Raw genomic sequence first — 19,193 nt, 5'->3', positions numbered from 1 at the left:
TACGCCACAACCATCCCATAACAACATAATCCTCACTTATCCAATCCTTATAAGACAGATCCCCCACATCAAGGGGATTATATGTCAAATATTTTAATTTCAACTTCTCACACAAGGACTCACTCATGCCCAAACTAGATAATTTAAACCATTTGACTCAGAGGAAATCAATTTAGGCATATCATCATTCTTAATAAGTGATTGTTTTTACCCAACCATGAAATACATTTTTCCTCAATCATAATGAACATAACCAACTCAAACTAGCTCAAACTAGGACAAGAACACAACCCAACATACCAGCATGTTCAAAGCATAATAAGAATCAAATTTGGTGTCTGTGGAAGTAGCGTAATAGGCAGACTTTTGAGGACTTGGATAGCTCCGAAGATCAGTTGCTTGCTCCTTTAAGTGGATCTCTATTCGACTAGTCTCAGGCTTGGGGACTCACATCTAGTGATTCTCTCTCCCTTTCCTTTGCTCTATCCTCTATTGTAGTTAACTTTCTTCTTTGTTTTCTTTTCTTCTTTATTTCTTTCTTTTCTTTGTAAATTTTGGTTTGCTTTGTGCTTTTCATGCATAAAGTAGCCTTTTGAATATACATCTTTCTTACTTATCCAAAAAAAAAAAAAATCAAATTCAACAAATGAGTCACCAACCACATTCAAAATTCAAAATAGATATTAGAGTTACTTCTAGTTATTTTTTATATAAGCATACTTATAAGGTTATTTTTGTAAACATGCTATAAATCACATTAGAAATATATGCTAAGGCGGGACCTAAATGATCAAGCTCTAAACCTTTTCTTCTATTCTCTGTGTCTCACTCTCTCTCTTTCTGCTTCTCTTCTTCCCTCTCAATTTCAAATCCTAAAATTTCATATTTTACTATTCAACTTGGTATCAGGGCATATCCCAATCCGAACTTAAAATGTCCTAGAACAGCTAAGAGATCATCCTCAAATGACAGAGGTATGATGACATAAGCATTTGTACAATGACGCGGGCGCTAATGTCAGCATTTGTACGATGACATCAGCACTAATGTCAATGTCTATACGACATCATTAGCGCTAATATGAGCATCGATACAATAATCAAAATCTGGCAACCACATATTTCAAATCATCAGCCTCCCCGGATCTTTTTGATGATTTTTCCATAATTTTTTGAAGCCATCTGATGTGGTTTTTGAATTTTTCAAGGATTTTATTTTGAATTTTAGCACCCATTTTCAGATCTGTTTTTCTGGTGCTTTCTGACAGCATTTTTTGACAAGCATCTCTCTGTAGGTGCTGAATAAGCCTTAGCACGGATTGGATGAGGCTCTTTTGTTGATTAGTTGAGGATTCGAATTGTTTTTGGTGTTTTGAGGGGAACAGCTACTTTTACCTTACTATTCTAATTTGAGTTTGGTATGAGTTAAGAAAAAGTTGTTATCATGACTAAGGACAAACCATCACTAATTAAAGAGGATGATATGTCTCAATCAATTACCTCAAGAAGTTGAATGGTTTGAATTATTTAGCTTAGGTTCATGTGAAAGTTTTCTTAAATGGAAAAAGAAATTGAAATATTTGACCGATAAACCTCCTAATGTTGGGGCTTTAAATTATGAGGATTGGTGAGTGAGGATTCTATTGCTTTGGGATGGCTATGGCATAGTATGGAACCCCACATTGCTACTACAGAAGAATTTTGTGACTCTTCGAAGAAGATTTAAGACTCTTGCAGAATCTTTTTCCCATCAAAGCAATGTTTCTCTGGTGTATGAGATTTATGAGAAAATTTTTTATGGTTTTGAAAACTGGACCAATCGAAGTACTGGAAAAGAGTGGTTACTAATTTTCTAGTTGTCGAACCAGTGACATCATAAATAAATAAATAAATAATTTTAAACTTATACGAATATATAATAAGTTTATATATAATAATATCTAATTAAATAATTTTTAAGAAAATTAAGTGATTTTCATCTCTTTTATATATATATATATATACACACACACACACACATTAAAAAGAAAATGTAACTAAACATATTAATATTACCATATCACCCTCTAAACAATTGGTGGCCTAGCCTTCTTTTTTAGTGCATTATACGGCCATCACTATAAAAAAGTTGGAATTCACTAAACATCTTGAAAACTTGTAAAGAATTCTTTATTTTCTTTTTTTTTATAAGTAATAAAGATGTATATTCAAGAACACTACCTCATGCAGAAAGTCATAAGGTAGAGTTAAAAAAATACAAAGAAAGAAGATAAAAAAACAGAAAGAAAATATACTAATTACAAAGGAGAGAGCTAAGGAACATAGGTAGAGAATTACTAGAGGTGAACCCCTAAGCCCTAAACCAGTCAAAAAGGGAGCCACTGAACGAAGCCAATAGCTGGTCGTCAAAACTTTCCATATCCTCAAATGTCCTCCAATTTCGTTCCCTCCAAAGACACCACATTAAGCAAAGCGGAGCTAAATTCCAAACTCTAGACAAATGCTTTCCAAGCCAATTCCACCAACCAAAGAGAGTATCCACAACTGATCTTGGCAAAACCCGTGCAATCCCAAATGATCTAAACACCAAACTCCACAACCAATAAGCCTTACCACAATGCAATAGCAAATGATCCACAGTCTCCACATTACAACGACACATAATGCACCAGTCAACAAAGTCCATCCCTCTACCCCTCAAATTGTCCCCTGTAAGTATCTTATCCCATACAGCCGTCCACACAAAAAAAGAAACACGCCAAGGGGCCTTAACCTTCCAAACACCTTTCCAAGGAAAGATAATGGGCAAGGGATCTCTTAACTTATTATAAAACGATCAAATATCAAAATCCCCATTCTTCGTCAACTTCCAACGCAAACAGTCTCCATTCTCAGTTGGAAGTAAATTAGAATCCAAAGTACAGAGAAATTCATCCACAACACCCATTTCCCAATCATTTGGTCTCCAACTGAAACAGACATCCCAGCTTCTCCATTCTCTTATCCCCCACCATTCAAGAGAAAAGCCACTAATGCCTCTTTATTGGTGGCAATCCCATACACAATTGGAAAGGTCAATTGAAGTGGAGAATCCCCACACTATTGATCTGTCCAAAAACTTCACTCTATCCCCCACCCCTACCTCAAACCGAATATTTTTACTAAAAACCTCCCAACCCATTTGAATGCTTCTCCACAAACCACATCCATGTACTCCTCTATCTAGCTTGGAGGTCCATCCCCCCATTCTTCCCCATACTTTAGAGCTACAACCCTTCTCCAAAGCCTTGTCTTCTCATCCCCAAACCACCATAGCCATTTCCCTAATAAGGCTTTATTAAAAGTACTTAATTTCCTTACTCCTAACCCACCATTTTCCAGAGGTGCACACACCTTATCCCATCCCACCAAATGTGTCTTGGAATGGCCACAAGAAATCCCTTTGCAACCTCTCAATTTTATTGGCCACATGCGTAGGGATAGTAAAAAGAGATAAAAAGTAAGTCAGAAGACTAGATAATGTGCTTTTAAGCAATGTCAGTCTTCCACCTTTTAACAAATACATCTTTTTCCACCCAGCCAACTTACGCTCAATTTTCTCCAAGATAGGATTCCAAATAGTAGGGGATTTATGGGACACCCCCGGTGGCATACCAAGATAGGTCATAGGTAAAGACCCAATCCGGCAAAATCTCTACCAAGACATGGATATTAGAAACCTACCCAATGGGAACCATCTCACTCTTCAAGACATTAACCTTTAATCCTGTCACATCCTGGAAACAAAGGAGCATCCGAACATGTAGAATCTACTCCACATCTGCATCACAAAATAGAATCTTATCATTCGCAAACAAAAGATGCGAGACACATACGCCTCCGCCCCGTCTACAATCAACCCTGAAACCTCAAAGTAAACCAGCACCTTCAGCTCTTTTCATCATCTTACTGAAAACCTCCATCATAACCAAAAACAACATAGAAGATAGCAGGTCCCCTTGTCTCAATCCCCTCGAACTCCCAAAAAACTCAGCTGGAAACCCATTAACCAAGACAGAGAACTGGACTGTAAATATACACGTACGGATCCACCTACACCACCTCACCCCAAATCCCATTCTCTTCAACAAATCTAGAAGAGCCCCCCAATTCACATGATCATAGACATTCTCAATGTCCAACTTACAAATAACCCCTCAAATTTTACTCTTCACCCTACTATCAACACTCATTAGCAATAAGAACTAAGTCAAGTATCTATCTACCGCCCACAAAACTATTCCGAGCCTCAGATATCAGTTGATCTAAAACCTCTTTCAAGCGGTTTGCTAGAGCCTTAGCTAAGATCTTGTATACTCTCCCCACCAAACTAATAGGTCTGAAATCTCCAATATTGGAGGCACCATTCTTCTTGGGGATTAGGGCTATAAAAGTTGCATTAAGAGATTTTTCAAACTTACTGTGTTAATAAAACTCTTCAAACACAGCTAAAACATCCCTTTCCACAACTCCCCAACAGTGATGATAGAAAGCCATACAAAAACCATCAGGATCTGGAACTTTATCTCCTTCCAACTCTTTGACAACTCGAAGAATTTCCTCCTTTTCAAACCTCCGTTCAAGCCAGTCCCTCTCCAACCCCTCAATCTGATCAAACTCCAATCCTTCCACAAAAGACCTCCACTCCTTTGTCTCCTTGTACAAGTTTTTATAAAACTAAACTACTTGGTCCGCCATCTCTAATTCGTCCTCATAAATAACCCCATCCACCTCCAACATACTAATATGATTATACCTTCTCTGGGAATTAGCCACATTATGGAAGAATTTGGTATTGTTGTCTCCTTCCTCAATGCAAAGCATCCTCGATTTCTGCCTTCACGAAACTTCTACCAAAGAAAGAAGGTTCTGTATTTGAGATCTCATCACAGCCCTCTCACCTATCTCCACTTCAAAAAGGCCATACTCCCCTTCCTTAGCATCCAATAATTTCAAGGTTTCCAACAATTCTTTCTTTTGACGACCTACGTTTCCAAACACACTTTGGTTCCACTGAATAATGTCTCCTTTCAAAGCCTTCAGCTTCTTGGCAAGTACAAAACTGGGAGTACCTGAGAAGGAGTATTGATTCCACCAAGAATGATCCCTCTCTGTGAACCCATCTATCTTTAACCACATGTTCTTAAACCTAAAAGGACTCTTACCCCTCAACATCCTCCCGGCCTCCACTAATATAGGGAATTGGTCTGAAATAGGACGAGGTAAAACCCGCTGGATCACATCCGGATAGTGATCCTCCCAATCATGAGAAACCAGAGCCTTGTCTATCCTGGACATCGAATGCTGATCCGAGCCACTAGACCAAGTATAACTCCCTCCTTCCAACGGCAAATCTATCAAATTAAGCTCCTCAATGAACTCAAAAAAATTATATTATGAATTCATTTTAAAGAAAAATTAAGTAGATAGCAGTTGATTTTTTATGAATTCATTTTAAAGAAAAATTAAGTAGATTTTAAATTTTTTTTCATTTAATTAATATAAAAATAATCATTTTAGGAAAAAAAAAATAGAAGCTAAAGTCACGTGAGTCAAGCCTTGTTTGGATGGTGAGTGAATGATATCTCATCACTCATCACCCAAAAATCATCACTCAAAACTCATCACCCTATAACTCATTTTTTATCACTTGAGAATCCTCAACTTATCCCCAGCTCTGTTTGACCCTTAAACCCAATTGAGTTTTCATTCTAAAAACTCAAAAATCTCAACTTTTTGTGGGACCCACGAACTGATTTGGTGCAATGAAAACAGAATGGCTACCCGTGTGTGGAAAGGAACCCCTCCAGTGCTCTCTACTTTGTTATTACCAATTTGTTTCTTCACCCCCAATACCCAAAATCATCGAACCATGGAGCTTGAATTGACTCCATTCTCATCATCTCATCGAACCATGGAGCTTGAATCGCCTCCTTCCTCAAACTCACCAAACCGTGGAGCTTGAATCGCCTCCATCCTCATCCACTCACCAAAACCAGAAGCTCTCATCGCCTCCATCCTCATCCACTCAAACCCAGCACCCATGGAAAGAAAAGAAAAACCAAGCCTAGAAACCCAGTGAAAAGGAAAGAAAATAGGGAAAAAAAATAATAATAGAAACCAAACCCAAAAACCCAATATGAAAAAAAAAAAAAATAAGAAGAAGAAGAAGAGAGAGACGAAGTTATGATGTGTGGCTTGGGAAGAAGAAGAGCAAAGAAAATCAAAGAACAAAGCAAAAAAGAAGAAGTCTAGTAATGAGAGAGAAGAGAGCTGTTGAGGAGTGGGTTGGCATGGATTTGACAACACACAAAACATAGGGCCCATTAGTTTAGTGAAATTACGAAAGTGCCATTGTAACTCTATTTCCATAACTCAAAAACACCTTTTTTTTTTTTTTTTATTCTCACTAACTCATAACTCAATTTGGTGAGTTTTGGGTGATGGAAACAAAAAATGAAAACTCATCGCATGCGTGGGACCCACCAATTTTTGAGTGATGAGTTTAGAGTAATGAGTGATAAAAAACACAAAATCCAAACACCCCCTCAGTGACTTGCTTTTGCTACTTTACCAAAGGTCCAAAACAATCCTCCAGGACCTCCACAGACCATGACAAACGTTTCCCTAAAAATAATAAAATTAAAAATCCTCCACAGCCCTAAATTGAATGCCCCTATAAATGCTAAGATATACCATAAGCAAGTGCTAAGTGCAGCCCAATCACTCAAACCAAATCTAACCCCCACCTCTCTCTCTCTCTCTCTCTCTCTCTCCACATTTGCAGATCTGCTATGACTGCTGCAACTAAAACTTCTTTTTCTTTCTATTAAAAATTATTTTAGGAGTGAAAAATAAAATAAAATAAGATAAAACAAGAACAAAAGTGCCTCTGACTACTTCAACAACTGTGACTTGAGATGAGAGAGGACAGAATGAGAAAATTTTGCCAAACACAGCCGCATTTTGGCATCATAACCAAACCGCTCAATAACTGTTCTGGTTTCTGGTTTGGATGGTTGAATCTGCTGTTTCCGTTTTTTGTTTTTCCTTTTTCAGCATTTCCGGTTTTCAAAGAGAATTGGACTAGATTGAGGCCTCCCAATTGAACCAGTCAGTCAGGTCCGGTTTTTAAAGTCATGAAAATTTCACTACTAAGCAATCTGGGAGCCGTTGTTAAAGTATTATAGTTCTTTTAAAAATTTATGGGAACAATTATTATAGTATCGGCCTCTTACAACTGATTGCTTATTTTCTATCCAGTGAGACCTTACCTACTACTGCTAATGCCTAATCCCAAGCTTTTTTTATTTTATAAGTAAAAATCTTCATTGAAAGTTGAAATAAGAAAATACAATGAAAACAAGGCACACAGGCAGTGTTCGATAGAGACAACATAAAATATAAACTAAATAACAATGAAAGTACAAAAAATGAAGCAAATTAGGTAGAGATTTAAAAGTAAGAACACCTGAAGTATTTTCCCATTCAAACAAAGTCTAAAAGAAGGAAAGCTTCAACTCACGAATCGATCTTTCATTCCCTTCAAAGGTACGTTCATGCCTAATCTCAACTATAGTGCTCATCATTGGGACAAAACTCCACTGTCACTTCCTTGAAGTCCTCTGCTTTAATCTCAAGTAGTGAAGCTCATGGTAATTCTTCTTGTGGTTTCTGTGGCGGTAGTGTAGGCCATGGTTTTCATGGTGGTGGCCATACCAGTGATCATGGTGACAAGTGTAAACATTGTTGTGGTTTAATCATACTGAACCCTACTGTTGGGTGAAATATGGGTAGCCATAGGAATCAGATCATTGATGGTGGTGCACAGCCACAACCAACTTCTACTCCACCTAGGCACACTTCTACTTCTGGTTCTCATGATGCACTCACTACTCAGCTTACCAAGCTTGTTCAGCAATTGTGCACTGCACTTCCTCTTCTATTGCTACATTAGATGATTCAAGTAATGTTGCATGTGTGGCTGATTCCCCTCCATCCTAGGTCATAGGCTCAGGTGCTAACAAACATATATCTGGTATTTATCTTACTTCTCTAATTTACTTCCCATTAAACATCATATTGTTTGGGAGAGAAAGAGAAGGGCAGAAGAGAGAGAGAGAGAGAGTATACATAAAAAGGCTTAGGGCATTTTTTTTAATATAAGGCAATTAGGTTTAGGGCTATGTTAAGCAGTCCCTCATCGTCGCCAATATTTAGAGTGATATGGCATAATTACAAGAATACCTTTACTGTTGATATAAAATAACAAACTAATATAAAAATAACAAAATAACAAACTAATATAAAAATAACAAGTGACTCTTAGGTCTTTAACAATCTAAACAATAATATCTGACTTTATTAATACCATTTAATCAGGAAAGGTTTCAACAATGTATTTATTTGATAAGTAAAAGTTTCAAAAATGTAAACAAAGGGATAAGGGATAAAGTTTCTTGAAGGAAATCTAATAAACTAATTATATGAAGACCTATACAAAGCTAAAATAAATAAATTGGCATTAGGTTGAGTGTTACACAAATGTATGGAAGACTCACCTCCATTCATATTAGTTTGATCGCTTATCAACTTTAGTAGGAAAGGCAATAAGTCAGGCCACTCCTCTGGCCAGTCATAGACGGCAATGGATGCCACAGCCATACTAATTGCCGTGCAAATTTTTCTCTGAGGATCATCCAATGACATTAAAAGAAGTATGCGTATGACTGCCTGATAATGTTACCATAATTTCATTAGACATACAAAAGAAAAGCATATTAAAAATAAGACTCTTTACAAGAGTGAGCTGTTGTGTTGGAAAAGTAGTAAATAAGAATGGTCTACAATGATAGACAACTAATTATTACAACATAAAAAGGAATTAGAAACAAATTTTGGTTAACAGTTACCACATGTATGACTTAATCACTGATACATCATTTAACGGAAATGTTATCAGTCAAAACCATGACCATGCATGTCAATCTAATCATTAAGGATCCTAATAGAATATTCTGTGCATTGTGTACAAAAATAATAGAATATATTGTGCATCATGGACAACCAAACAAATGACTAAGGTCGCTAAAGCTTGTCCAAGACCCTGAGAATATATATCACAATTGAAGTTGTCTTTTGGGCTTTTGGTCTGTACAATTATATTTAGTAATATGTGATAAAAGTTCTAGAGAGCATGAGCTAAACTGATTCTTTTCAGTCAGTGGCAAAATTAAGTTAAGAGTATGGCTGGTGGGCTAGGAAGCAACTGCACGGATTCGGGTGCGAGTGTGGCGACATGGCAATTTTTGAAAAAATAGGACACATGCAGCGGGACACGTTTATTAATTAATAATTAAATATATTTTTATTTATATTTTCTATATATTGCTAAGTATTTTTTTCATATAATGGTAAACATATATCAATTTAAGAGCAACCAGATTGCCGCACCCGTGCTTCCTAGCTGGTGGGAGTGTGTGTGTGTGATCACACGTGTGTGAAATTTTGACATTGAATGGACGGAATGAACTTCTTAAGTTGTGCAACCACCGTACAGGAGTAGTCTTTGGAATGGAATTAGAGCTGGTTGGAATAAGTTACATATTCTCATATCTTTTTAAAGCAAGGATGGTAGGACGACAATATTTTGGCATGATGTGTGGTGCACAGGCTTTAAAGATGTATCTAGATTTGTATTTGATTGTAGATGACAAAGATGCTTTAGTATCTTCATTTGTGGGTGTAAGAGGGGAGAATAGGCATCCGTGTTAGATCATAGATGTCTACTTGTGTTGGCAAGGGTTGCATGGGAAGTACAGCAATAGCAACGTGAAATGTGACTTGATTTGAACAGAGTGGAATAACTGTACTTTCAAAGGCATGGAGAGATCAATCATGAACCTAAGTCTAGACTTTACATCTTCTATTTAAATGGTAGACTACATTTGGGTTGTGAGTATTTCTTTTTCTTTTTCTTTTCTTTTTTTTTTGGGGGGGAGGGGGGGGCAGTTTTGGTAAGTTGATTTTTATGACCCGTGAACTTGAGTGTGTAGTTAATTAGGAAGCTCTCCTAATTGAGCTTTCCTTTCTTTAAAAAAAAATTTAAATTATTAAAAAAAAAAAAAAAAAAAAAAAAAAACCTTTATTCAGAACAATAAGTATGAATAAGAATAGAATCAACATATCTCACATTCCGTAGTGCACTTAGTAACGTGATACCAACTAAGAAGACAATCACATGGTCTTCATCCATGCAAATATATAGCGCGAGCAAAAGCAATGTGGAAAATCTAATCTCCACTTACCCATAATGTGGTTTCAAATAATTATAGATTTTGTGATGTTAACAAACAAATGCAAGTACAATATTTTGTAGTGCATGTCAAGCAAAGGAGGACATGCAACGGAGGCACTGCAACCCAAAATCTACTTTACTTGGAAATTACTCCTGCTTTTGTGGACTAAACTCAAGAAACAATCTTCAGGACCTATGACTTTTAAATTGTCCATTGAACAACATTGGTGGTGCAGAAATGCAGTACAGAGAACTTCAGGGACAATAAAACAAAAGGATTAAAATCTCAAAAGGTAATCACCAATAAAGTAGAGAAATGATGTAAAAAGAACACAACAAATTCAATGTTCCATTATATAGGGAACCTTTTATGAAATGTGCAAGTAGGATTAAAAAACTAAATTAATGAAAATGCAAGGTGTATAAAAGCTAACAAAGATACACAAATGCGATCTACAATGGTGAATTTTCATATATACCTTTTCATCACTTGAAACAGCAGGATGTTCAAAAGAATCCTCACCCTCCTGCCAGTGTTTCTTAACAAACTGCTTCAGAAGGACGGCAGCTAGGTGAAAGTATGTCAAATCTTACAATATAAAAATTCTCTGTACTTTTTTGTATAAGTAATAGCGGGTTTTATTAAATAAAGAAGAACTCTAAATGGCAGTCTCCTAAAGAAAGAATCTGGTCTAAGAGATTCATGAAATCTACTATAGAATTACAAGATACCCCTAATTGTAGTACAATAATTAAAATAAAACAAAAAGAATTAATCTCAATAACATATTAATCCGCATAACACATTGAGGGACCTTACTACACCAAATGCTCTCCCACAGAATTTGCGGATTCTAGATGGCCCACTTTTAAAATAAAACAAAAAAGAAACAAAAAATACAATATTCAAGGGTCACTTTTGAAGTTTGTAACTTCATTTCCAACAGGAGAAAAAAACTCTGTACATATACAACATAAGAGAATTTTCAAGAGGATCAAGATTCAAAATTTAGCTTCAGTACACTTTTCCGTTATAATGAGAACAAGAGAACAAGAAACTAGCATTCTGTCTTCTTATCTAAATAAAGAAGAATATTTGACCAGCACAAAACAATGATTCTTTTCTTTAACCAGCAAGGGGGATGAAAAAAAACAAAAGATAATGGCATGAGTTTGATTGTAAAAAAAAAAAAAAAAAAAAAAAAAAGGATATCTGGCGTAACCCTAGTGGAAGCTCCCTATTGGCAGCAACTTTGGATAGTGCACTTCCAAAACCTTCATGGACAATCATAGAATCATCAATTAGTTTACATGTACCACAGTTACCATCCTTGAATGAATAGAAAAGAAGATAATGAATGTAAATCCCTTTGTTCCATGGGCATGACAATCCACTTCCATTATGAGAACCTAGAATCAGGGTGAGGCAAGTGGCAAACAACAATATTTATGTGCAGAAAACATAATAAGAACAAATTACAGCCGCACCCATTGTAAAATGGATCAGCTAAAACTGCCAGAAAGATTACGTAGAATTACTCTGTAAATGATCAGAATTTTTATCAGCAGCCACAACAAAACATATTGGTGTAACTGCAATGTATACCATTGAGGATTAGCTTCAAAGAAACACTGTGGTATATTTCATTTGAATCTTGAGTCCTAGACATAATATGTATATTTTTCTCTTCATAGTCCACCCTATTTCTCCGTGAAGCAATACAAGCTTTTACAGTTTGAAACCTTGAAAGAAAAAAGGGGAAAAATATGTGTATAAATTTTCTCTTTTTTTTCCTTTTTTCTTTTTTTATATGAAAAAAGCTTTTTGTTTTCAATGATGTGGAATTATATCAACAATAAATTTTATACTCAAGTCAACAACAGAATCTTTTTTGGCTAGCAAACAACAGAATCTTTTATATATAAGAACAGCATTTCAATTACACCAAATTATCTGGAGTCAGCAACAGCTGTTCAACTTCTCCATCCACAAAGACCATATCCTCTCTTTTTTTATATATAAGTCAAAGGACATATCCTCAATTAAGTCCTACACTAACATAGACTTTGTTTCTGTATTAATCCACATTCCATTCAGCCTCTCCCTGTCTACCTGCTTTTCGGCATTCCTCTCATCCCTGGTTCAACCTGAAGCTCTTTTCTTTCTTTTGGTAAACAATAGGAACATCGAGTGACTGATTAATGATCATTTATAGAATGCACTTCTTCTTGTATCTCTGTCATTCATGACCATAATTTCACTAGGATGCTCATTAAGGCTCAAAACAAAGGGCTTTTCTATCACATTACAAAAAGTTTCAAATCATCCATTTAATAGTAAATCTTTCTATACATAGGGACTAACTTTCTTAACATTCAAAGGAAATAGAATTTACATCAGGCACATCCTAAGTGACTTTGGAATCTCTTGCCTGTGGCAACCCAAACCCTATCCAACCCCTAATTTTTAGCAGTCAGTCCTGATTTCGGCCTCCAATGAAGAAACAACACAAACTCAAGTTACATAGCACAGAACAGAACACTTAATTCCAAAAAAAAATAGATGAGTGAATACAATGAGCCAAAGGCCCAAAGCACACAGGCAAATGTGCTATAAGGAGTAGAAGCCAAAAAAAAAAAAAAAAAACTATGATGTATGGAAAGTACAATTATCTAGTAAATCAGGCAATGAAGTAAAAGTAAAAACTTCCAAAGCATTTGTCCACTCAAACAAAGTATGGAAAAAAGAAAGCTTCAAGTCATGAATCAATCTCTCACTCCAAATACCCCACATGAGGCCCCTTAACACCCAATGTACCCCAAAAAGTGAGAACGCCCTCCACAAATTATCAACAGTTAAAATTCTCCCCAACACCACGGTCCAAAGGAAAAACAATGACATTTGTTGGAACTTTCAATTTCCACAAAGACTTCCAGGGAAGAGAGTTTCCAACATAGAGCTTTAAGCCAGTCATTTCACTCGTATCTGTATCACTAACATTCCATCTCAACCAACTAATTGAAGCTAAATTAATTATGATAACCACATTATTATTCCAGACAACACAGCATTCAAATCAATACTAAAATGTATAATTGAATATGAGAATGTGGTTTTTATAACCAAATTAATTTGATTAAATCACAAAGGAAGATTCAGATCAGTGTTAATACAGGAAAAATTAAGAGCTCAGTCGAAAAATAGCGAGAGAGAGAGAGAGAGAGGAATTTGAAGTAAAACCTGGTTGAAGAGAGGCCTGATTAAGGGAAGCTTCAGCGAAGGAACGGACCTCGTGGTTAGGGTCGAGTGTGGCGGACAAACAGTTGAGAAGCCATTGCTGATCTTGATCGATTACATTCGCCATCGCCAGATACCAAAATGCCCTAACAATACCTAACTACTACTGCAAAAGTTTTTTATTTTATCGCTCTCTTTTTCTTTTGGTTTTCCCTCTCTCTCAAGAGTTTTCCCGCTTTGTAGTGAAAATCGGAAATGGGTTTAAGGGATGAAGGGACTCACATGTTATATAAGGGGGCGAGATCTGGTGAGGTAGTGGTACTGTTTGAAACAGTGGCACTTTTGAAAAATTTTCCCATTTCTAACTGCATTCCCAATTTTTTTTTTGCTTGTGTTTAGATGCTGCTAAAAACTGAAAATTAAAAACTAAAAATACTGTAATAAAATAATTTTTAAATATGTAAATAATATTGTAAGACTCAAATTTATATTGATATTTGTGTTTAAATGACTTTTGTAAGTCCATAAACAGTGTTGTAAGACCCACATTTTTTCAGCCAAATGCACAAATGCAGACTTAAACTCAATTAAGTTCGTTAACTCATGATGCTCAAAATCATTAATAGGTCTATCACCCAAACTTGCAGTCTTCGATGAAAGATGAAGAGTAATGAATCTACAAAAAATAAAAATACCCTCAGAGAGCACCATGTGGTGCCAACCTAAGACTCTCCGAAAGTTAAGTCAAAAACTCACAATGACCTTTATAAACTTCAAAGAAGGAGTTTCCGAATGGTATTTTTTTGCGTACCTCAAAATTGGGGTGTTTGGGTATTTATATAGGGGTCTATGAATGACCACCTTAGCTGAATTGTAAGGATATGGGGTTATCCCTCAACTAACTTGTGGAAGTTGGGAACTATCCCATAGCTGATCCGTAGGAGATCGGAGTTGTCTCTTAACTGATTTGTAAGAGATGAGAGTTATCCCTTAACTGGCAATCATGTGAATGTAAGAGAGTCTTAGATGACGCAAGCGTTGTAACGTGGGCTCAATATGCCATTTTTACCTGTCTATCCCTATGGGTGATAGACGAGTGTGGAGGTCAAGCTCACAAGTGCTTACTCGTCAGCTTTTGTGCATGACGTGCATCTTGTTAGAGTAGTTGTAATAACTTGCATTAGTTACATCTAGTCTTCCATTTTTGATAGGTAGGTATTTTCGAAAGATTAGCTCATTTAGGAAGATTAGCTCTTTTGGGAAGACTAGCTCTTTTGAGAAGACTAGCTCATTTCGAAAGACTAGATATGGAGCTCTTTTGGGAAGACTAGCTCATTTCGGAAAACTAGCTATGGAGTTAGTTAAAAAGTTCCTCATCAGCTGCCCCCCATTCCATGTTCGACCTTTTTTTTGGGCGAGCCACAGAATTTTCTTTTTTGTTCTTCACTCTCTTTTTATTATTATTATTATTATTATTTTAATGGTGACACGTGGTGGCTCATGATTGGCTAATAGTCACGTTGTTTGGTATTTCAAAAAAAAAATTCAAACCTTACTTATTTCTGAGATTTTCGTTTGAACCATCTTTAGAGCTTTCTTAGTCGTCCGCTTCATACTCGTCTACTTTATACTCATTGAATTTTCAAGCTTGGTTCATGTTCGTCAGCTTTTCCACTCATCCGAATTTCCCAACTCAAGTGCTCATGGTCATCAGCTTTTCTACTCGTCCGAATTTTCAAGCTCATGTGCTCGTGGTCATTAGCTTTTCTACTCGTCTAGATTTTAAGTTCAAGTGCTCATGGTCATCAGCTTTGCTACTCTTTCAGATTTTCAAGTTCAAGTTCTCTTGGTCGTCAGCTTTTCTACTCATCCAAATTTTCAAGTTCAAGTGCTCGTGGTCGTTAGCTTTGCTACTCATCCAGATTTTCAAGTTCAAGTGCTCTTGGTCTTCAACTTTGCTACTCGTCCGAATTTTCAAGTTCAAATGCTTGTGGTCGTCGACTTTTCTACTTGTCTGAATTTTCAAGTTCAAGTGCTCATGGTCGTCAACTTTGTTACTCCTTCGGACTACATTCGAACTTTATCGATAAGTCCCTTTAACTTTTCTCTATCGTCTTTGTTGGATAGGGTCTGTGAAATCAGACAAGTAGAGTGGACTTAGCTTTATTTCATCATTATAGGTGTAAGAATGAGTGAGTTTGGACCCACCAATAGCTTCCCATCGTCCAAACGTAGAAAACTGGACGATAGAGGATTGCCTCCAAGTGTAAGCACAGATCTCTTGACAACGTTCTATCTTTAGAGTCGTCTTATACTGGCCCGTCTAAAGATGAGCCGAGGGAGGATTTGTCTGATGTTAAGTCTTTTAAGTCCGGTTTAGAAGTTAGGTCGTCAGGCTCCACTTCAGCAAGTGGAGATGATGATTCTTCTTTATTTAAGGGCTTTGATCGTCCCTTTATCTTGTCTGATGACTGGAAGGTGAACAGGCATTATTCTTCCCTTTCTACTAAGAGGTTACTTAAAGTACGGTCTAAATTTCAGATCCCCCACAATGTTCCTACTAGGTTAGCCAAGGTTGGAGAATAGTGTTACTCCCATAATGGCAAGGGTGTTGGATTTTATGAGGCTTCTTTTACAAGTGGGTTAAGGCTCCTACTGAATCACCTTACTAGGAGGTTATTATAGAGGTTAGGCATAGCAATATCCCAACTAGCGCCTAACTCTTGGCATACTTTTATGGGGGCCCAAGTACTATGGGGAATCATGAGTGGAAGTCAAGAAACTCTTTCCTTAAATGAGTTTCTATACTACTATAGACCTGTTCGAGTCCCCAAAGTTAAGGGTATGTATTACTTTAAGTGTAGGAAAGAAGAGCGTAAGCTAGTCACTGAGGTCCCTATACACACAATTTTCGTAAAAGATAAATCACACGATCACGAAATAGTGTAACAAATAATCAACTTGTATTTGATTTGTATATATGTGTGTGAGTACAATTCTCTATATGAATCTTTACAATGAAAGAGTACAATAAATTCCTTTGATTCAATCTCCAAGAAACGTTACAATCCAAAGGGGCTATGAAGCTTGATCTTGAATCGTGATTTGATGTCTCCAAGTTGAATGAATAGTTGAACGTGCTTGATTTGATGCGAGGGCCGTTGGCTTGATCTCGAACTAGGTTAAAGGAGAATCCCCACTTTGATTTGAAGAAGTAGGAATAAGCTTTGATGAACAATGGAATTCTTGTGAACTTTAGAGATGACTCTCTATTTTGGCAGAATGTCGGTAATATTTTCTCTCTAAGTGTTCTCCTTTTCTCATATGAGAAGCCTTTATTTATAGGAAATTCAATGGTATTTAATTTGGAATTTTCTCCCAGCATTTATTGAGAGTTGAGTTATATATGAATTTAATTTGGTATTTCATTTATAAGAACTTTCCATATAGATCTTTTCTTCTGATGTTGCCATATGGCTTTCTTCATTTGATGTTGCCACGTGGCTTGATTTCATTTGCTGATCGTCCACGTCATCATTTAGAGATTAATTTGATCACAAATATTTCATCATGAACAATCGGATGGTTGTGAATTCATCATAAAATTTTGATGTCTACAGTCCCATCTTCCAATAGGGACTGGAAGAGAAAATTTTTCTTTATTTATGGTTCGAACTGGGTATGTAATCTAGAGGAAGTTAGTGGAGTGCAACCTATAGATTGTACTTGAGGGGTGTTACCAATGTCTGGTTAGTCGTCAGTCTAGGTTGCTCGTCTACTTTTTCTTCTTAAAATATTATCTAACTTATTTATGGTTGCTTTTCAGCTCAAATTTTACCGAAGCTGCCCGCAGATCAGTTAGCTAGAGTGGAAAGGGCTACAAGCTTCTCTGCTGCTAAATGCAACTGGAGAGAGTTTTGGTCACAGTAGATAATATTCATAAGTATTATTCTAGACCTGTTCCTTCTGTAGTTGCTTATCACTGTAAAAGAATCTCTCATAGATGTAAGTATTTCTTACTTCACTTGTTTGTTTCTTCTTAACCACCTTGGCTAACAAGTACTTTGCAGAGATGGAGGCGGGTGCAGATAAAAAGCAAAAGAATGTCCAGAAGGTAGCTGCCCTTGTTGCAACCGCGATTAGAGAGGGAAAGCTTCAACTTCCCGGGCCTGGGGAGAAAAGGAAGTTCTTTATGGACACTTCTCCACAAACCTTTGGGACCGTTACTCATCCGATGGAAACTTCTAATCGTCCCTCTTCGTCCACTACTCGTCCAATTTCTTCAAATCATCCAAGGGCTCCTAGTAGGGGAAAAGGTCCCTTTACTCCTCCTCCTAAGCCTCCTTTGCTCATCCATGACGCTTCTTTTGCGGTGAAGCAAGCCTTGTCCATCATCAGAGAGGAGGACATCGATGATTGTGACGAGTACGCCCCAACCTCCATTAGGGAGTTTGGGTTACATGACCTCGCCAAGGTAACACTCATCTTTTTCCAATTCATTCGATTATTTTCTATTTGTCCACTTTTGAGTTAGCTTCTCATCTGCTTTTCAAGCAATGGTATGGATGAAAACTCTTGAGTTGAGGTGTGGAGATTATGATGACCAACTGGCTGGTTTCAGGAAGTGTTAGAAGCATAACATCGAGATCATCAAAGAGTTACATGAATCTGTTTCCCCACTAACAGAGAAGGTTGTTACATTAGAGGCCAAGGTGAAGGAGCTTGAGGAGTGATGCTCTCCTCAGGAAAACCTCTTCATTTCTGCAAAGGAAGAGAAAGTATGCCTCTCCAAGGAGTTGGGAAAGCTTCAAGGGGAGCTAAGTAATGCTGAAATGAGGGATGTTGCTAAGTACTCCACTTTGCAAAAGTACCTTAACGATTTGGGCATCTAGTATGTGCAGGGGTTTGAACACTTCTGTGCTTAGGCTTCAACAGCCTTCAAAGACTTAAACTTTTCCTAGATCGAAATTAATACTGAGGAAGTCTCTACTACAACCATGATAAGTGATGGTGCTGAACAAGATGTGGATAGTGTTGTTGACGAGGGAACTAAGGGAGACGACTAAACTGGGCATCAGATTTAGTTTATTTTCCATGTATTTTCATTTGCATACATTCATGCTTAATACTTTTATTTCAGACAATGGGTCCTTTGTTTTTGGACATGTATAATCTTTTATCAAATGTATGGATTTTTGTCAACTCTTTAATTCGTCTACTTTTACATTCGTTGGGTTTAACCACTCGTCAGATTTTTGGGACTTGAGGCTTTACTTGCCGTTTCGTAGTCGTCCTAATCAAGGTAGAATAGCTTGGCTTGTTCAAGTCGAAATGTAGGAGTAGCTTAACCCTTACTCGTCTACTTTAGGGTACCCTCGTGCTACTCGTCGAGTTTTATGGGACTAGGAGTAGTTGAGTTTTCAACTTGTCCGAGTTGAGTCAAGGTAGCTTGTCTTGCACCTTATCACTTGTCCAAATTGGTTCTTGAAGGTAGCTTGACTCGTCTCTTCTCACCCGTCTGGATTGAGACTTGAAGGTAGCGTGACTCGTCTCTTCTTATTCATCTGAATTAAGACTTAACGAAATTCACATTTCACCACTTCCTTTTGCTCGTTCTTCC

At 36.9% G+C, this 19,193-nt stretch overlaps 1 protein-coding gene across 3 annotated transcripts in view; it reads right to left on the bottom strand.

The window, feature by feature from the left end:
- LOC115981886 (importin-9) overlaps positions 1-13,890 on the bottom strand; it is a 65,592-nt gene extending 51,702 nt beyond the window's left edge. For 2 of the 3 annotated variants that reach the window (XM_031104311.1, XM_031104310.1), the window contains exons 1-4: positions 13,577-13,887; positions 11,549-11,610; positions 10,815-10,907; positions 8,600-8,771 (exon numbers count right to left, since the gene is read on the bottom strand). In XM_031104311.1, the coding sequence (XP_030960171.1) occupies positions 8,600-8,771; positions 10,815-10,907; positions 11,549-11,610; positions 13,577-13,700 (451 nt within the window). In that variant the 5' untranslated portion in view covers positions 13,701-13,887. Of the gene's footprint in view, positions 1-8,599; positions 8,772-10,814; positions 10,908-11,548; positions 11,611-13,576 lie in introns of all 3 variants that reach the window. The other variant, XM_031104312.1, reaches the window with a different exon arrangement.
- Positions 13,891-19,193: the final 5,303 nt, after the last annotated feature.

The sequence above is a fragment of the Quercus lobata genome, chromosome 3 (assembly GCF_001633185.2).
Source record: "Quercus lobata isolate SW786 chromosome 3, ValleyOak3.0 Primary Assembly, whole genome shotgun sequence".
Taxonomy (NCBI): Eukaryota; Viridiplantae; Streptophyta; class Magnoliopsida; order Fagales; family Fagaceae; genus Quercus; species Quercus lobata.
The sequence above is the reverse complement of the archived record's forward strand: the minus strand, read 5'-3'. Positions and strand labels throughout refer to the sequence as shown.